This window comes from Eulemur rufifrons, chromosome 6 (assembly GCF_041146395.1).
Source record: "Eulemur rufifrons isolate Redbay chromosome 6, OSU_ERuf_1, whole genome shotgun sequence".
Taxonomy (NCBI): Eukaryota; Metazoa; Chordata; class Mammalia; order Primates; family Lemuridae; genus Eulemur; species Eulemur rufifrons.
In genome coordinates, this window is record NC_090988.1 from 10,322,760 (window position 1) to 10,338,758 (window position 15,999).

The window sequence follows — 15,999 nt, forward strand, 5'->3', positions numbered from 1 at the left end:
ACCCTCATAATATCTTGAAATAAATTTAAAAAAAAAAGTGAATCACCTATAAGAGTGAGAGGGAAATCAGGCTGGCCTCAGATGTCTACACAGTAACATTTCCCTTTAACTTTTTTGGGGTCGGGGGGAGGGGAATCTAATCTTCCCGAATCATCCCAACTTTTAATTTTAAAAACTCACAAATCCAAAGAAAAACTGAAAGAAGAGTACAATTCATTTGCCTTATCCACCTAGATATGTGTGTTTACTTGTCTTTATGTAGTCATTTTCCCTTTTTAAAGTTTTTAAACTAAGTTACAGATATCACTACACTTCAACGTATTTCTCCAACAAACAAGGACATTTTCCTACAAACCACAATATTACCATCACACCCAAGAACTTTGACACTGATACAAAAACATTATCTAATATACAGCCCATATTCAAATATCCCCAACTGTTCCAGTAACATCCTTTCTAATTTTTTTTAAATCCATGATCTAGTGAAAGATCATGCATTGAATTTAGTTGTCAGGCCTCTTTAGTCTCCTTCAATACAGAATAGCCCCCTATTTAACTTTCAGGATGTTAACTTTTTTTTTTTGAAAAGCCTTAAAGACAGATTAGAACATCAATCTTATAACTATAACATAATAATATAAAAAACGAAAATTAGTAGGTGGAATCAGGGGAGATGGGAGGAAATGTGGGATTGCTAATATAGTCCTCTTTCATAGAAGGAAGTCAATCGTTACTATCTACAATTTAAGCGTATATAGTTTTTGAAAAAATAATGGCTCTGCCTGCTTAATATTTTTAATAACCTTAAAGAGGTCTTTATATAGTTTTTGAGAAAATAACGGCTCTAACTGCTTAATATTTTTAATAACCTTAAAGAGGTCTTTATATAGTTTTTGAGAAAATAACGGCTCTAACTGCTTAATATTTTTAATAACCTTAGAGAGGTCTTTTAAGAAATATTTCTTAATGTAAAGAACATTTTAAATTCCTTAAATTTAAATAGTTTCTTTTTCAAATTAAACCAATTACTTTGTATTTTTGAAACATACTGATAGTTTTTACTCAAATATTTAAATTTTTCTTGAGGAAAAGATATAATGAAAATTAATGACAAATACCTGATTCATACAACTCTTCCATTGATAGCCCAACTTCTCACAAGTCTCTTTCAGGCATTGATAAGATTTGTCTGCATCCAATTTGGTAAAGAATCGTGTCATTCTTTTGACCAAGCGTTGCCAGGGATTCTGCATGTCAAACAAAAAAATCTGAATAAATCCATTAAGACTGAAGGTAGTCATATCACAGCTATTTAGTCTGAAAATTCTTTTCTATGACTTGGAATTCTTTTGCATAAAGGGCTCCTCTAATTCTTTCTTCCTTGGCCGAAAAATATGTACAAAAGTTATTTATCTAAGATTAACATGTTAAAAAAAAAGCTTCGAGACAATAAAAAATAAAGGGCTGCTATTGTTTATACGAAAAATTAAATTCCCTTACCTGTGAGGATCCTGGGGTGCCAAGTAACTGACTATTCAGAAGCATATGATCAGGACATGTGGGTTGGGAAAAACTGATTCCCTGCACCAGTTTATCAATGTATGAGGGACTGGTATCCCATAAGGACAGACTTGTCCGTGGTTCTGGCTGGGAACTGGAGTACTTCACATTTTCTTCACTGAAGCATTAAGACAAAGAAGAAAATATGTCTTTAAACAAAATCCATCAGGCCTTTCTCATATCATACAACCATTCTCACATTGACAAAATTATGTTCATTATTAAGAAAAAATATATATGTGTATCATTTCTTCATGTGGGATATTACATTCAACAATGACTTTTATTAGTCTTACCTAGAAGCACTGTTTACTGGAGAGAAGTCCAAATTGGACTGAATGTGCTTAGAGAATCCACTGGGAGACTCTGACACACCACCTGAAGTGACTCGGGGCCTCTTTGCCCCTAAAAAAGAAGACAAATACAAATGCTTTCAAGTCTTCTATGTAGATATTTTTAATTAACCGAACTGGCAACTTGAAGTAGTAAAAACATATCTAAATCCTTTAACCCAAAATACTCATAAGACAAATAGTGACTCTTCTTGTATAATTTTATAAGAAATATGGTCAAGTTATAAACTTAGTAACACTCATTTGTCAAATTAGGTATTTCATAAATTGTGACCTGTAAACATGTTCCAAGTGTGGGGTATCATGCTAAGGCCACAGTTTTAATGGCACCTTCTATGGTTAACAGCACAATGTTCTATGAAGACAGAAAGACCTGGCTCAAGGACCAGAAGTTTTTAAACTAAAAAATAATTAATGATAATGGCAATAAACATTATGAATCTGCTCTATCCAACCTTCTTTGCCTTCCCAGAAAAGCTTTACCAAGAATAATCACCATATGGAAAACGATGCCATTATAAATTCACGCTTACAATCCTCAGCTGTACGCTCAACACTGCCAAACAATCCTATTTGTTTCTCTAGTTAGTTTCCTCTCTCTTTCTCCACAAGGATTATCCAAAACTTCTACACTTTTCTGAAATTCCCAAGACTACCCTTCATCACCTCATTACTTAGCATATAATACCATCTCCTATTTCACAGAGAAAATAAAGCCATTAGACAGATACTACATCAACTTGTCACTACCAAATCTGCTAGTTTACTTGCATTTGTACGCATCCTTTCTTCCCTTCCATCCTCCTATCAAATGTTCATCTCTCTGCTTGTGCTGTGGAGCTCATACCCTCCTCCCTCCGTAGGGATCTTGATGCTCTGTTAACTCATTCCCTTTCTCTTAGACTCTAAGCCTCTTCCTTTTCTACTAGATCTGTCCTGAAACGTGCTTAATTTTAGCCAACCTTTTTATTTACTAATCCATGCATTCAAATATTTTTTTATTAGGTCTACCATGTGTGAGGCATTATTCTAGGTATTAAGCAGGGAACAAAATCAACAGAAACCTTTGACCTCTTAAATCCTACATTCCACTGAGGAGAGACAAAATAAAGTATAAGAAGTCAAAGTTCAAGTAAAGTTAAAATTAAACAAGTTAAATGGTAATAAGTACAATGGAGGAAAATAAAGTGAAGAAATGTGTTGAGGGTGGAAAAGGGGTATAGTTGTAAACACGATGGGCCAGGAAAGGCTTATTGATAAGATGACATAAAAGCCAATACACACAGAAGGTGAGAGGATAAAGCATATGAATAAGTCAGACAAGAAAAAACACTTCCAGGCATAAGGAAGTCATGACAAAAACAATGAGGTAAAAATGTCCCTGGAGTATTGGGTAGATAATGTGGAGACCAAAACAGCCATGACCAAAGGGGAGAAAAGCAGAATTACGGTCTGAGAGATGATGAAAGGGACAAATTATGAAAGACCTCACAGGCCATGAACTGATTTTAGTTTATACTCTAAGTAAGAAGTAAAGCATTGGAGAGTTGAACAGAACAGTGACATATTTTAACTTACTTTTTAACCAGAACACTGGCAAGATACCATGGTAGTTTAGACTGATAGGGTAGCAGTGGAGGTGATAAAAGGTGATCAGACTTTGGAATGTTTAAAGACAGAGGTTAACAGAATTTCCTGGTATACTGAATGTGAGGTGAAAGAGAGGAATAAAGGATGACTCCAAGATTTCTGATCTGCATAACAAGAAGGCAGTGGCCAAGAGAGAACAGACTATGCAAAGAGTAGGTCTCAAGGAGAAAGATCAGCAACTCAGTTTGGGACACATCAAGTTTGAGATGCCTCCTAACATTCAAGTGAAATTTGAGAAGGCAATTAGACATATAAGTTAGGCATTCAGAGGAAAAGTCCAGGTTGATATAAAGGTGATAAGTCACAAACATATAGATTTATTTAAAGGCTGAGACTGAATAAGATTACTAATGGAATGTGGATTAAGAAAAGAAAGGACTGGCCAGGTGCGGTGGCTCACGTCTATAATCCTGGCACTTTGCAAGGCAGAGGCAGGAAGATAGCTTGAGGCCAAGAGTTTGAGACCAGCATGGGCAACAGAAGGAGCCCCCATCTCTAAAAATAAAAAAAAATTAGCTGAGTATGATGGTGTGTGCCCACTTGATATTGGTAATACTGAATTTAAAATGAACATTGTTGGGTATTTTTCTCCAGCTACAATCAGCAGTGCAGGTACAAGTGTGGAGTAGGTAGAAAACTGGATTAAACTTAGGTTGGATTTTGGGCAAGGAAGTTGAAGATGATGAATGGAAATTTATGATTTAAAAAAGGTAAAAATGGAAATGAGGACCTAGGGAGGGGGCAAGTGAGAGAAAGTGAAAAGGTAGAATTAATAGATTGCAAGTCTAGGTAGAGTCAAAGGATTGCTGAAGTCACGGTAAGAGAGGGAGGAAAACAGAAAAAATTACACTGGTGATCAGAGGAGAATGTTTGAAGATAAGATCATAGAGGAGAGAAGGTCAAAGAACAGTGACTCAAGATATTGGAAGGATCATCCAAAGGAACATTTAAATCATCAAGAACCATAACAAAAATTACATTAAGAGTCATGTTGGAGGCCAGGCACGGTGGCTCACGCTTGTAATCCTAGCACTCTGGGAGGCCGAGGCGGGTGAATTGTTTGAGCTCAGGAGTTCGAGACCAGCCTAAGCAAGAACAAGACCCCGTCTCTACTAAAAATAGAAGGAAATTATATGGACAACTAAAAATATACAGAAAAAATTAGCCAGGCATGGTGGCGCATGCCTGTAGTCCCAGCTACTCGGTAGGCTGAGGCAGGAGAATTGCTTGAACCCAGGAGTTTGAGGTTGCTGTGAGCTAGGCTGACGCCACAGCACTCTAGCCTGGGCAACAGAGCGAGACTCTGTCTCAAAAAAAAAAAAAAGAGTCATGTTGGAGAGAGTGACAGCATGGCAGAAATTTTAATTTGGGGGTCAGAAGTTAGAAGGGGGAGGAATATAGGAAGAAGGGACAAAGTGACAATGAAGAACAAGAAAGACATATGCCCCACTTCCAGATCTAAAGACATGAGAAAAAAAACACCCACCACTTCAGAGCAGTGTCCTCAGGGGAGAGTAGGACTTCAATTAGAACAAGTAGGTGAAAGAGGCCCGGCGCGGAGGCTCACGCCTGTAATCCTAGCACTCTGGGAGGCCGAGGTGGGCGGATCGTTTGAGCTCAGAAGTTCGAGACCAGCCTGAGCAAGAGCGAGACCCCATCTCTACTAAAAATAGAAAGAAATTATATGGACAGCTAAAAATATATATATAAAAAAAAAAAAATTAGCTGGGCATGGTGGTGCATGCCTGTAGTCCCAGCTACTCGGGAGGCTGAGACAGGAAGATCGCTTGAGCTCAGGAGTTTGAGGTTGCTGTGAGCTAGGCTAACGCCACGGCACTCACTCTAGCCTGGGCAACAGAGTGAGACTCTGTCTCAAAAAAAAAAAAAAAAAAAAAAAAAAGTAGGTGAAAGAAACATTCAGAGAGGAATTAAAGAAGAATTCTTCATTCATCTGTAGCTATTGTACCCTTTCCTCCCATTCACAGCCAAACTTCTTGAATGAGTTGTCTATAATTATTCTTTCTGCTTCCTTACCTCTTCTATGCTACAATCACCACATTCTAGAATTTACTCCCAACACTTCACCAAAACTGCTCTTGCCAACATCATGAATAACTGCATATCATGGAATCCAATGGACAGATTTTAGGCTTCGTGTTATTACTCCACTTAACAGTATCTACCATCATCATGTATTTTCTTCTCTTAGCCTCAATTACTCCACATTCTTCAGATGTTCCTCCCACCTCGCTGGCTATTCTTTCTCTGTTTCCCTGGCCTCCACCCTCCACTTAAATATTAGCTTTCTTCAAGATTCCATATATTCAATTTCATCTACTACCATGGTTTAAATTACCAAGTATTTGAAGGAAACACCAAAATTGACTTCTCAAGCCTAGTCTTGTCTCCTGAGTTCCACTTAAATACACCACCACTGGATAATTTTTACTTAGTTCCTCAAATTCAACATGTTCCCAAATCAATCTCCCCCAAAATTTGTTTGTCCTCTTGAGTTGTCAGAACTAGAACCTAGAAGTCACCTTTGATTCTTTATTCCCCTTCATTTTCCACATATAAATAATCACCAGTGCTTTTGGTTCTAGTTCTTAAATTTCTTTAGAATCATCTCTTTTCTCCAATCCCATTGCCATTAACCTGCTCTAAGCCTACATCTAGACTACTGGCATAAAAAGCCTGCACCACTCTTAACCCTATCCTATCCATCAAAAACAATAAAAGTAGAAAACAGAAAGATCTTCCAAAATCAAATATATTATTCTATTATTTTCTTGCCTAAAATCTCTTAAGTTTCCCAATGGCCTTAAGTTAAAACCCAAAATCCTTACAAGCCCAGTGACTTACAAGGTTCTCCCCTACAACCTGGCTGCTAGCTACCTCTGTGGCCTCATCTGAAACTTCTCTTCCTCTCCCACTTCTCTGTTCACCCATTTACTTGACAAATATTTACTAATTACTTATGATGCACCATATCCTGTGTTAATCATTGGTGATAAAATGATGAAAAAGACAGACACGGTCCATGACATACTGATCTTCTTTCAAGTTCCTCAAATGTACCAGACTTTCTAAAATCTAAAATGAAAATCCAAATACTGCCTCTACTCAGAATCAAATCTGCCACTCACCTTGCTTGGCTAGCTCCCCTTTAATTTTTCAAATCTTAGATTTAATGTCATTTCTTCAAGAAGAAAATTCTCCCCTGTCCCTTAAGTCCCTTAAGACTTGGTCAAACACTTAACTATGGTACCCTGACTTTCCCCTTTACAATTATTAATAAAATTATTTTTTATATTTCTGTTTTTCCTACTAGACATTATAATCTCCACAAGGACAGAGATCATAGCTCTTCTGTGTTGTTGACTTGTGATTCTGACTTTGCAAGTACTTTTTCTTTCACAGAAAAAAAATTCCTTGCATTTTAAGGGTATTACCTTTCTTGAGTGGTTTGTTGTACCATCTATCTTTTTTGATATCTGGGATGGTAATTCTTACTGATGGATTCTCAACTAGGATTTTATGTAGCAGAGCTGAAAACAAAATATTAAGAGAACATTTACAAAAGAGTCATGCGGATTAGAAAAACCTGTGGCTTGTGGTAGGGAACACATTATCTGTTGGCCTACTTATTTCTAAATATTATTTCTGGGGAAGAGAAAAAAATAAAGCTACTAAATTATTGCTTAAATTTCATGAAGTTGTTCTTTGCTGCTGTCTGTATCTTATAATATTCTTCCTACATCTGATTCTCAATTGTCTGCAAATAAGGAGAACAAGAACAGAGTGAAAATATTTCTCCCCGTGTGACAACATTAACTGAAAACACAGGGAAGCTTTTTATAAATAATATTGGGGGTAGAAAAGACTTTTCCAAACATGACAATATAGTCAAAAACTACAAAGGATAAGACAATAGATTTGAAAAATATAAAACTGCTACATGTCAACATAGTATAAACAAAATGGAAATAAATGACAAATTATAAAAAATATTCATAACAAATGGAAATATTTAAATATTGAACATTAATATGTTAGAAAACACTTCAAAGTGGTAAGAAAATCTTGTCAAAAATTAACAAAATAGGCCGGGCACGGTGGCTCACGCCTGTAATCCTAGCACTCTGGGAGGCCGAGGCGGGTGGATCGCTCGAGCTCAGGAGTTCGAGACCAGCCTGAGCAAGAGTGAGACCCCGTCTCTACTAAAAATAGAAAGAAATTATATGGCCAACTAAAATATATATATAGAAAAAATTAGCCGGGCATGGTGGTGCATGCCTGTAGTCCCAGCTACTCGGGAGGCTGAGGCAGTAGGATCGCTTGAGCCCAGAAGTTTGAGGTTGCTGTGAGCTAGGCTGATGCCACAGCACTCACTCTAGCCCGGGCAACAGAGTGAGACTCTGTCTCAAAAAAAAAAAAAAAAAAAAAAAAAAAAAAAATTAACAAAATAGACAAAAAGCTAATAAATACATAAATAGTATACAACTTCATTGGTTCTATTTACACTAAAAATTAAAAACAGTATCATTTATAGGCCTGTTAGGTTAAATTTTTTTTAAAAAATGTAAACCAGGCCGGGCACGGTGGCTCACGCCTGTAATCCTAGGACTCTGGGAGGCCGAAGCGGGTGGATCGTTTGAGCTCAGGAGTTTGAGACCAGCCTGAGCAAGAGCGAGACCCCATCTCTACTAAAAAATAGAAAGAAATTATATGGACAACTAAAAATATATATAGAAAAATTAGCCGGGCATGGTAGCACATGTCTGTAGTCCCAGCTACTCGGGAGGCTGAGGCAGAAGGATCGCTTGAGCCCAGGAGTTTGAGGTTGCTGTGAACTAGGCTGATGCCACAGCACTCTAGCCCAGGCAACAAAGTGAGACTCTGTTTCAAAAAAAAAAAAAAATGTAAACCAATGAAATGGTACAAACTTTCTGGAAAGCAATTTGGCAAAATATGCCATAATCATTAAAAACTACATATATCCTCAAACCTGTAATTTTGTTTCTGAGGCTTTAAGTAGATAATTTAAGGATATATGCAAAGATTAAGTTACATGGATGCTGATCATCTCTCTTTTATAACAGTGAAAATTTAGGAAAAAATCTAAATCTCCAACAAAGTGAATTGGATGAGTATAGTAAGGCATATCCACATAGCAGAATACCATCCCGGCCTTTAAAAACAATGATGTAGACCTACAATTATAGTTATGGAACAATGTTCACAGAGCATTAAAACCAAAAAAACTGGCTATGAAATAGCTTATGTAGTATGATCCCATTTGTGTAAAAACATATATACTTTAACATATATTTATTACATATATAGTCATGTACCGCATAACAATGTTTCAGTCAACAACAGACCACATATAGGACAATGATCCCATAAGATTACAATACTGTATTTTTACTGCTTCTATGTACAGATATGTTTTGATACACAAATACTTACCAATGTGTTACAGTATTGCTTACAGTATTCAGTGCAGTAACATCCTGTACAGGTTTGTAGCTTAGGAGCAATAGGCTATACCATATAGCCTAGGTATGTAGTAGGCTATATCACCTAGGTTTGTGTTAGTGCACTCTACGATGTTCATACAATGATGAAATTGCCTAACAATGCATTTCTTAGGATGTATCCCTGTCACTAAGTGACACATGACTGTACTTACAATAAAGTATAAAATTTTTTGAATTTTTCTTTTTTCTTTGTTAAATAAAAGGCCATCCAGGTGCATAGATTCAAGTTGTCCTAAATATACATTCCCCAAAATATTTTTAAAAAGCTATTTCTGAATTCTGGGATTACAGGGTTATTTTTCCTCCATTTTTATTTCCATTTTCTAATCTGTGTACAAGGATCATGGATTATTTGTGATCATTTATAAGTTAAAAGGAAAAAAAAACGATGAAAAAAATTCAAACAGCACAAGACTTCATTAGTCAAGAAATCAGTATTTTTAATCAAGATAGCACAGTTACCTAGAGGAGCAGAATCGATTTTTTTCCAAGGGTTGAGGTACGTTTTTTTTTCTTTCCAATCAGAATATTCTTGACAACTGTCACTGGGCTGGTCCCACGGCAATTCTAAAAGTAAAAAAAGTCCCAGTTTTCTAAGTGTTTATATCATTATAAGAATTAAAAAAAATTAATACAAATCCATGAAAAGTTGCCTACAAATTAATTCAATATGTTTTTCAATCTAATAATGCCAACTCAGAAACTTCAGAGGCACTTGAAAGACAGATGAACCCATTTTTTTTTTTTTTTTAAATAGTCTCTCACTCCGTCGCTGGAGTACAGTGGCATCATCATAGCTCACTGCAACCTCAAACTCCTGGGCTCAAGAGATCCTCCTGCCTCAGCCTCCTGAAAAGCTGGGACTACAGGTGCATGCTACAGATGCCTGGATAATTTTTCTATTTTTAGTAGAGGCGGCATCTCGCTCTTGCTCAGGCTGGACTTGACTCCTCACCTCAAGCAATCCTCCCGCCTGGGCCTTCCAGAGTGCTAAGGATTACAGGTGTGAGCCACTGCAAGTGGCCGATAAACCACTTCTTGCCCTAGTCTTTTTAAAAGTGTTTACATGAATCTTAAAGGAGATAGCTGTTGTGATTTTTCATTTAATAACCATATATACCTCATTTAAAAAAACCGTTGGGGTTAAAAGTTCCAAGCTATTTATAAATAAATAACTCTTTGCAATGGACTAAATGTATGTGTTCCCCCAAAAGTCATAGTTGAAATTCTAACCTATAATATAATGGTATTTGGAGGTGGGGCTTTTGAGAGGTGATAAGGCCATGAGGGTGGGAGCTTTCATAAACAGGATTAGTGCTCTTATAAAAAGATACTATAGGCCAGATTGCAGTGACCAATGCTTATAATCTCAGCACTTTAGGAGGCCAAGGCAGAAGGATCACTTGAGGCCGGGAGTTCAAGACAAGCCTGGGAAACATATTAATAGCAAGACTTCATCTCTCTAAAAAAAAAAAAAAAAAAAAATTAGCCAGGTGTGGTGGCATGCACCTATAGTCCTAGCTACTCAGGAGTCTGAGGCAGGAGGATTGCTTGAACCCAGGACATTGAGGTTACAGTGAACTATGATAATACCACTGCACTCCAGCCTGGGTGACAAAGTGAGACCCTGTCTCTAACAAAATAAAATCTTTAAAATAAAGATTTTAAAATAATAATAAAAAGACACAACAGAGCTTGCTTCTGCTCTCTCTATTCTCCACCATGAGAAGACACAGGAAGGTGGCCACCTGTGAATCAAGAAGAGGGCCCTTACCAACCATGCTGTCACCCTAATCTCAGACTTACAGCCTCCACTCAAAGTAAATTTCTATTACTCATAAGCCACCCAGTCTATGACACTTTGTTATAGCAGCCCAAACTGATTAAGATGCTATTAAAATACTATTATATAAATATGGATTCTCTTCATTTATTTCATTTATTTTGGTATAACAAATCAGGCTTTTCATAGGACAGGTGTTTTATCATGATTAAATAGCTCTTACCTCCAGCCAACATTGCAGTAAGTACTATTCCACAGGACCAAACATCAACTGGTTCTGCATGAAATTCTTTTCTCTTCAGAAGTTCTGGAGCAACATAAGGTAAAGTACCACACATCTTGTTCAACAAACGCTCTCGATTATTATGTCGAAACACTGTCGCCAAGCCAAAGTCTGAGATTTTGAGATTATCTAAACCAAAAGAAAAAAGGATGGCACTGAATAAAAATGTTTTACAAATAGATATACTTAAAGGAATTAAGTTTTATTGGAAAAAATCACTCGTGTTACTTAAGGTTTATAAAAACTCTCTACCTTAAAATAACCAAAATAAAAGAGAAATTTGAAAAAAGAAAGAATAGGCCAGGTACAGTGTAATCACACCTGTAATCCTAGCACTCAGGGAGGATTACTTGAGCTCAAGAGTTTGAATCGTTTGAGCTCAGGAGTTCGAGACCAGCCTGAGCAAGAGCAAGACCCCGTCTCTACTAAAAATATAAAGAAATTATATGGACAACTAAAAATATATATAGAAAAAATTAGCCGGGGATGGTGGTGCATGCCTGTAGTCCCAGCTACACGGGAGGCCGAGGCAGGAGAATTGCTTGAGCCCAAAAGTTTGAGGTTGCTGTGAGCTAGGCTGATGCCATGGCACTCTAGCCCGGGCAACAGACTGAGACTCTGTCTCGGAAAAAAAAAAAAAAAAAAGAGTTTGAGACCAGCCTGAGCAAAAGTGAGATCCTGTCTCTACTAAAAATATAAAAATTAGCAAGCCATCATGGTGTGTGCCTGTAGTCCCAGTTACTCGGGAGGCTAAGCCAGGCGGCTTACTTGAGCCCAGGAGTTTGAGGTTTCCATGAGCTAGGCTGACACCACAGCACTCTAGTCTGGGCAACGGAGAGAGACTCTGTCTCAAAAAAAAAAAAAAAGGATATCATCATCATCATCTATGCTAAAACCAGAAAAAACCCTCATCTTGTCTATTAACTTAAGAGAAATATCTTCAACACAGAAAATAGTTTAGACCAGATTAAAGAAAGATGCTGGAGTCAAAAAGGGGCCACTCTTCTGGAAAAGAGCACTCCAAACTTTGGCTGAAAGCAGAGCAAAGCCCTTCATCAGATAGTGTGGAGTGCAGGAAGGAGACATCAGTAATACACTGGGCACAACTTTCTCAGCAGCAAACAAACTCAGTTGGCAAAAAGAAAATATATGAAGACACACAAAACTAAAGATCCACAAATTGCAAGAACTTCTTGTCAATGTGGCTAAGCTGAGAAAACAAGGAGGAACTGTACAAAAAAACCTGAAGAATGAACTTTCACCCTAGCTTACCATCTTCAACACACACAAACTATAGGCAGGACTTTCAACTTCCCATACACTTGGTGAGTATCGGAGTGACTGGTACTGGGCTAGCCAATACAGGCAGCAGATAAATCAGTAAAGATGGACAATAGAAAACTGTTGTGAAGGTTATGAAAATATAGAACATTAAAGGATTTTAGAGCAATGGGATCTAACTTGGTCTTAGGAGTTAGGGAAGGCCATCTTTATCAGAGGTGTCAACTGGTAAAAATCTTTTCAGAAGGCAATCTGGCAAAAGATGCTAAATTTTGAAATATTCACTTTGTGAACTAACAATTCTCACTCCTAGGACCACATCCACAGAATAATCCCACAAATTCACAAACATAAAGATATTCATGGCGATATTATTTGAAAATAACTTAAATGTCCACCAATAAAGAAATCATTAAATCTAATATGCATACAATGAAGACTATGGAGGTAGTTGGAAAAAAAAAAAAAAGGGGTATATTTGTACGCACAAACATGGAATAGAGTATAAGTGGGGGAAAAAATGCTAGCGGCATAACAAATATTATAACATGACCCAGTTCTTATATTTGGCCTGTGCACAAATTTATAGAACAGTCATCACTGTTCTATTTTAAGTTAGAAACAAATGTCCCAAAGTAGGAAACTGATTCTTTAAAAAATCAAATACATGCATACAATATGATATGTAAACCACTGATGATGTTTACCAGTATGTGACTTTGGAGGCGGCTACTGTGATTATCCTTTTAGTAGCTAAATATGACACAATTTGGACAAATCACTGAGATTAAGAGTTCCAAGTTACTTACAAATAATAATCACTTAAAATACTAAGCCATTATTAAAACACTCCTTGGATTTTGTTCTTTCATTATATCTGCAACATAATACTCAGGTTAGAGAACTGCACATAATAAATTCAAAATTTAGGAATATTGTTACCTCTGAGAAAAAGGGGGAGTACACTGGTGGAGGAATACATGGGAAGAGTTCAAATACTGGTAATGTTTTACAACTTTTTTAAAAAGACTATTACTAAATATTGAATAGAAACAAAAGAATATTTAACATACATGATATAAATAACAATATAATAAACATCCACTCACTTTAAGAATTTTCTATTTCCTTTGAAATCCCCTGTAAATACTTCCTTAAATACATTCCCTCCCCTACCTTCTCAGAGGTAACCACCGTTCTGAATTGTTTTATTATGCCCTTATTATTTATTTATTTATTTAGGCTGGTCAAGTGAAGCAGTGGGAGTAGAGAAGGAAAAAAGGAATCTGTAATGGGTTGTGATCAATTAATTAGTTGTAAACACCACTGCACTCAGACTAACCTATTTATTTATTTTTTAACACATTAACTGCCATGTGAGTTGTTTAACTCACACTAGTTTTCAGCCCAGGGCCTCGTGAAGCATATGTAACTCACATCTCTTCACTGTGGAAGCCCCAAGAACTATTTTTCAAGTTGCATATAACTCATGCACATAAAATGACAAAAAATCATAAATTTTTCATTAAAGTAGAAAGGATCATTTTGGTTTTGAAGTTTTTATCCTATTTTTGTAATAAAACACCGTGGCCCCAAGGAAAAAATTTTTTTTCTAGTATGGTAGTCAATGTGTTAAAATTGAGATGGGGGTCTCACTAGGTTGCCCAGGCTAGTCTCAAACTCCTGGACTCAAGTTATCCTCCTACCTCAGCCTCCCAAGTGGCTGGGATTACAGGTGCGTACCACCGCATGCCTGGCACCCTTGCTTTTCTGTGTGATTTTTTTTTTCCCCACATTTGTATCCCTGAACAATATATTTGGTTTTACATATTTTTGAACTTCATACAGAATCAGACCATATGAATTCTTTTGCAACTATTCTTTTTGGCTCTACATCATTATATTCCTGAGATTCAGCCATGTTATTGCTTGTAGATATAAATCATCCATTCCCGTAACTTATCTGTTTTATTGTTGGTAGACATTTGGGCTGTTTCCCAAACTGTTTCCAGTTTTCCGCTATATTATAAACACCATCATTGACAGCATTCTTATAAATGAATAATGTTTTATATTTTAAGCCAGATGACTAGATAGACGTTTATCATAACGCATATTAGATATTTTATAAAAAGTTTGTAAACCTGAATTTTAAATAAAGACTTTTATGCTATGTAAATATATTTAAAAGGATAAAAAATAAAATCCACATACACATAAATGCATATATCCTCTGATCTAATTTACACCATAACTAGCACCATAACTAGACGAATTGATGAAATAGCAGAGGATACTGAGGCACAATTGCTGGAGAAAATTAGTGAGACATATTGGTATGCAATCCAGGCTGACGAGTCTACCAATGTTGACGACAAGGCAACAATGCTTGTTTTTGTGCGATGTATTTTTCAGGAGGATGTGCATGTGGATATGTTGTGTGCACTTTTGTTGGCAACCAATACCACCACAGCTATAGAACTATTCAAGTCTTTGAATTATTACGTATCAGGAAAACTGAATTGGTCATTTTGTGTCGGTATATGTACAGACAGAGCAGCCGCCATGACTGGACAGCTTTCTGGTTTCACTACTCAGGTCAAGAAGGTCGCTTCTGAATGTGAGTCTACACACTGTGTCATCCATAGACAAATGCTGGCTAGCCGAAAAATGTCACCTAAACTAAACGTTTTGCAGATGTGATTAAAATTATCAACCACATTAAAGTACATGCCCTTGGCTGGGCACGGTGGCTCACACCTGTAATCCAAGCCCTCTGGGAGGCTGAGGCGAGAGGATTGCTTGAGGTCAGGAGTTCAAGACCAGCCTGAGCAAGAGCGAGACCTCCGTCTCTATATGTATTTAAAAAATAGATAAATAAATAAAGTACATGTCCTAAACTCACGTCTGTTCATGCAGCTCTGTGAGGAGATAGATGCAGAGCACATATCTTCTCTTATACACAGAAGTGAGATGGCTTTCTAAAGGTAGATCACTGGCCAGAGTTTTTGAGTTATGAGAGCCATTCCAGAGATTTCTTTTAGAAAAACAGTCACCACTGGCAGCACATTTCAGTGACATAGAATGGGTCGCAAAACTTGCTTACTTGTGTGACATAATGAACCTCCTCAATGAACTCAATCTGTCACTTCAGGGGAGAATGACAACTGTGTTCAAGTTGGCAGATAAAGTCTCTATATTCAAAACCAAACTGGAATTACAGGGGTGACAAATGAACACTGGGATTTTTGACATGTTTCAAACATTAGCAGAGATTTTGAAAGAGACTAAGCCAGGGCCTTTTTTCTCCCAGCGGGTACCACGATCACCTATCTCAGCTTTCAAAAAAGTTTGAGCATCACATCCTAACCACAAAAGATCCCCAAACTGGAAAGGAACAGAACCAAGACCCATTTGTGAATAAGCCAGGTGAATCGACTTTGTCCATGCTAGAAGAAAATCAACTGCTTAAGATCACAAATGATGGTGGCCTTAAAACTATGTTGACAACTTCAAATCTCTATACATTCTGGATTAAAGTCA

General features: G+C 36.9%; 1 protein-coding gene across 3 annotated transcripts in view; it reads right to left on the bottom strand.

Annotated features, from left to right (window-relative positions):
* CHEK1 (checkpoint kinase 1) overlaps positions 1–15,999 on the bottom strand; it is a 31,288-nt gene that overhangs the window by 8,383 nt on the left and 6,906 nt on the right. For all 3 annotated transcript variants that reach the window (XM_069470756.1, XM_069470755.1, XM_069470754.1), the window contains 6 exons: positions 11,116–11,304; positions 9,572–9,676; positions 7,019–7,114; positions 1,860–1,968; positions 1,504–1,681; positions 1,122–1,250 (listed from right to left, as the gene is read on the bottom strand). In XM_069470756.1, coding sequence (XP_069326857.1) covers positions 1,122–1,250; positions 1,504–1,681; positions 1,860–1,968; positions 7,019–7,114; positions 9,572–9,676; positions 11,116–11,304 — 806 coding nt within the window. The remainder of the gene's footprint in view (positions 1–1,121; positions 1,251–1,503; positions 1,682–1,859; positions 1,969–7,018; positions 7,115–9,571; positions 9,677–11,115; positions 11,305–15,999) is intronic.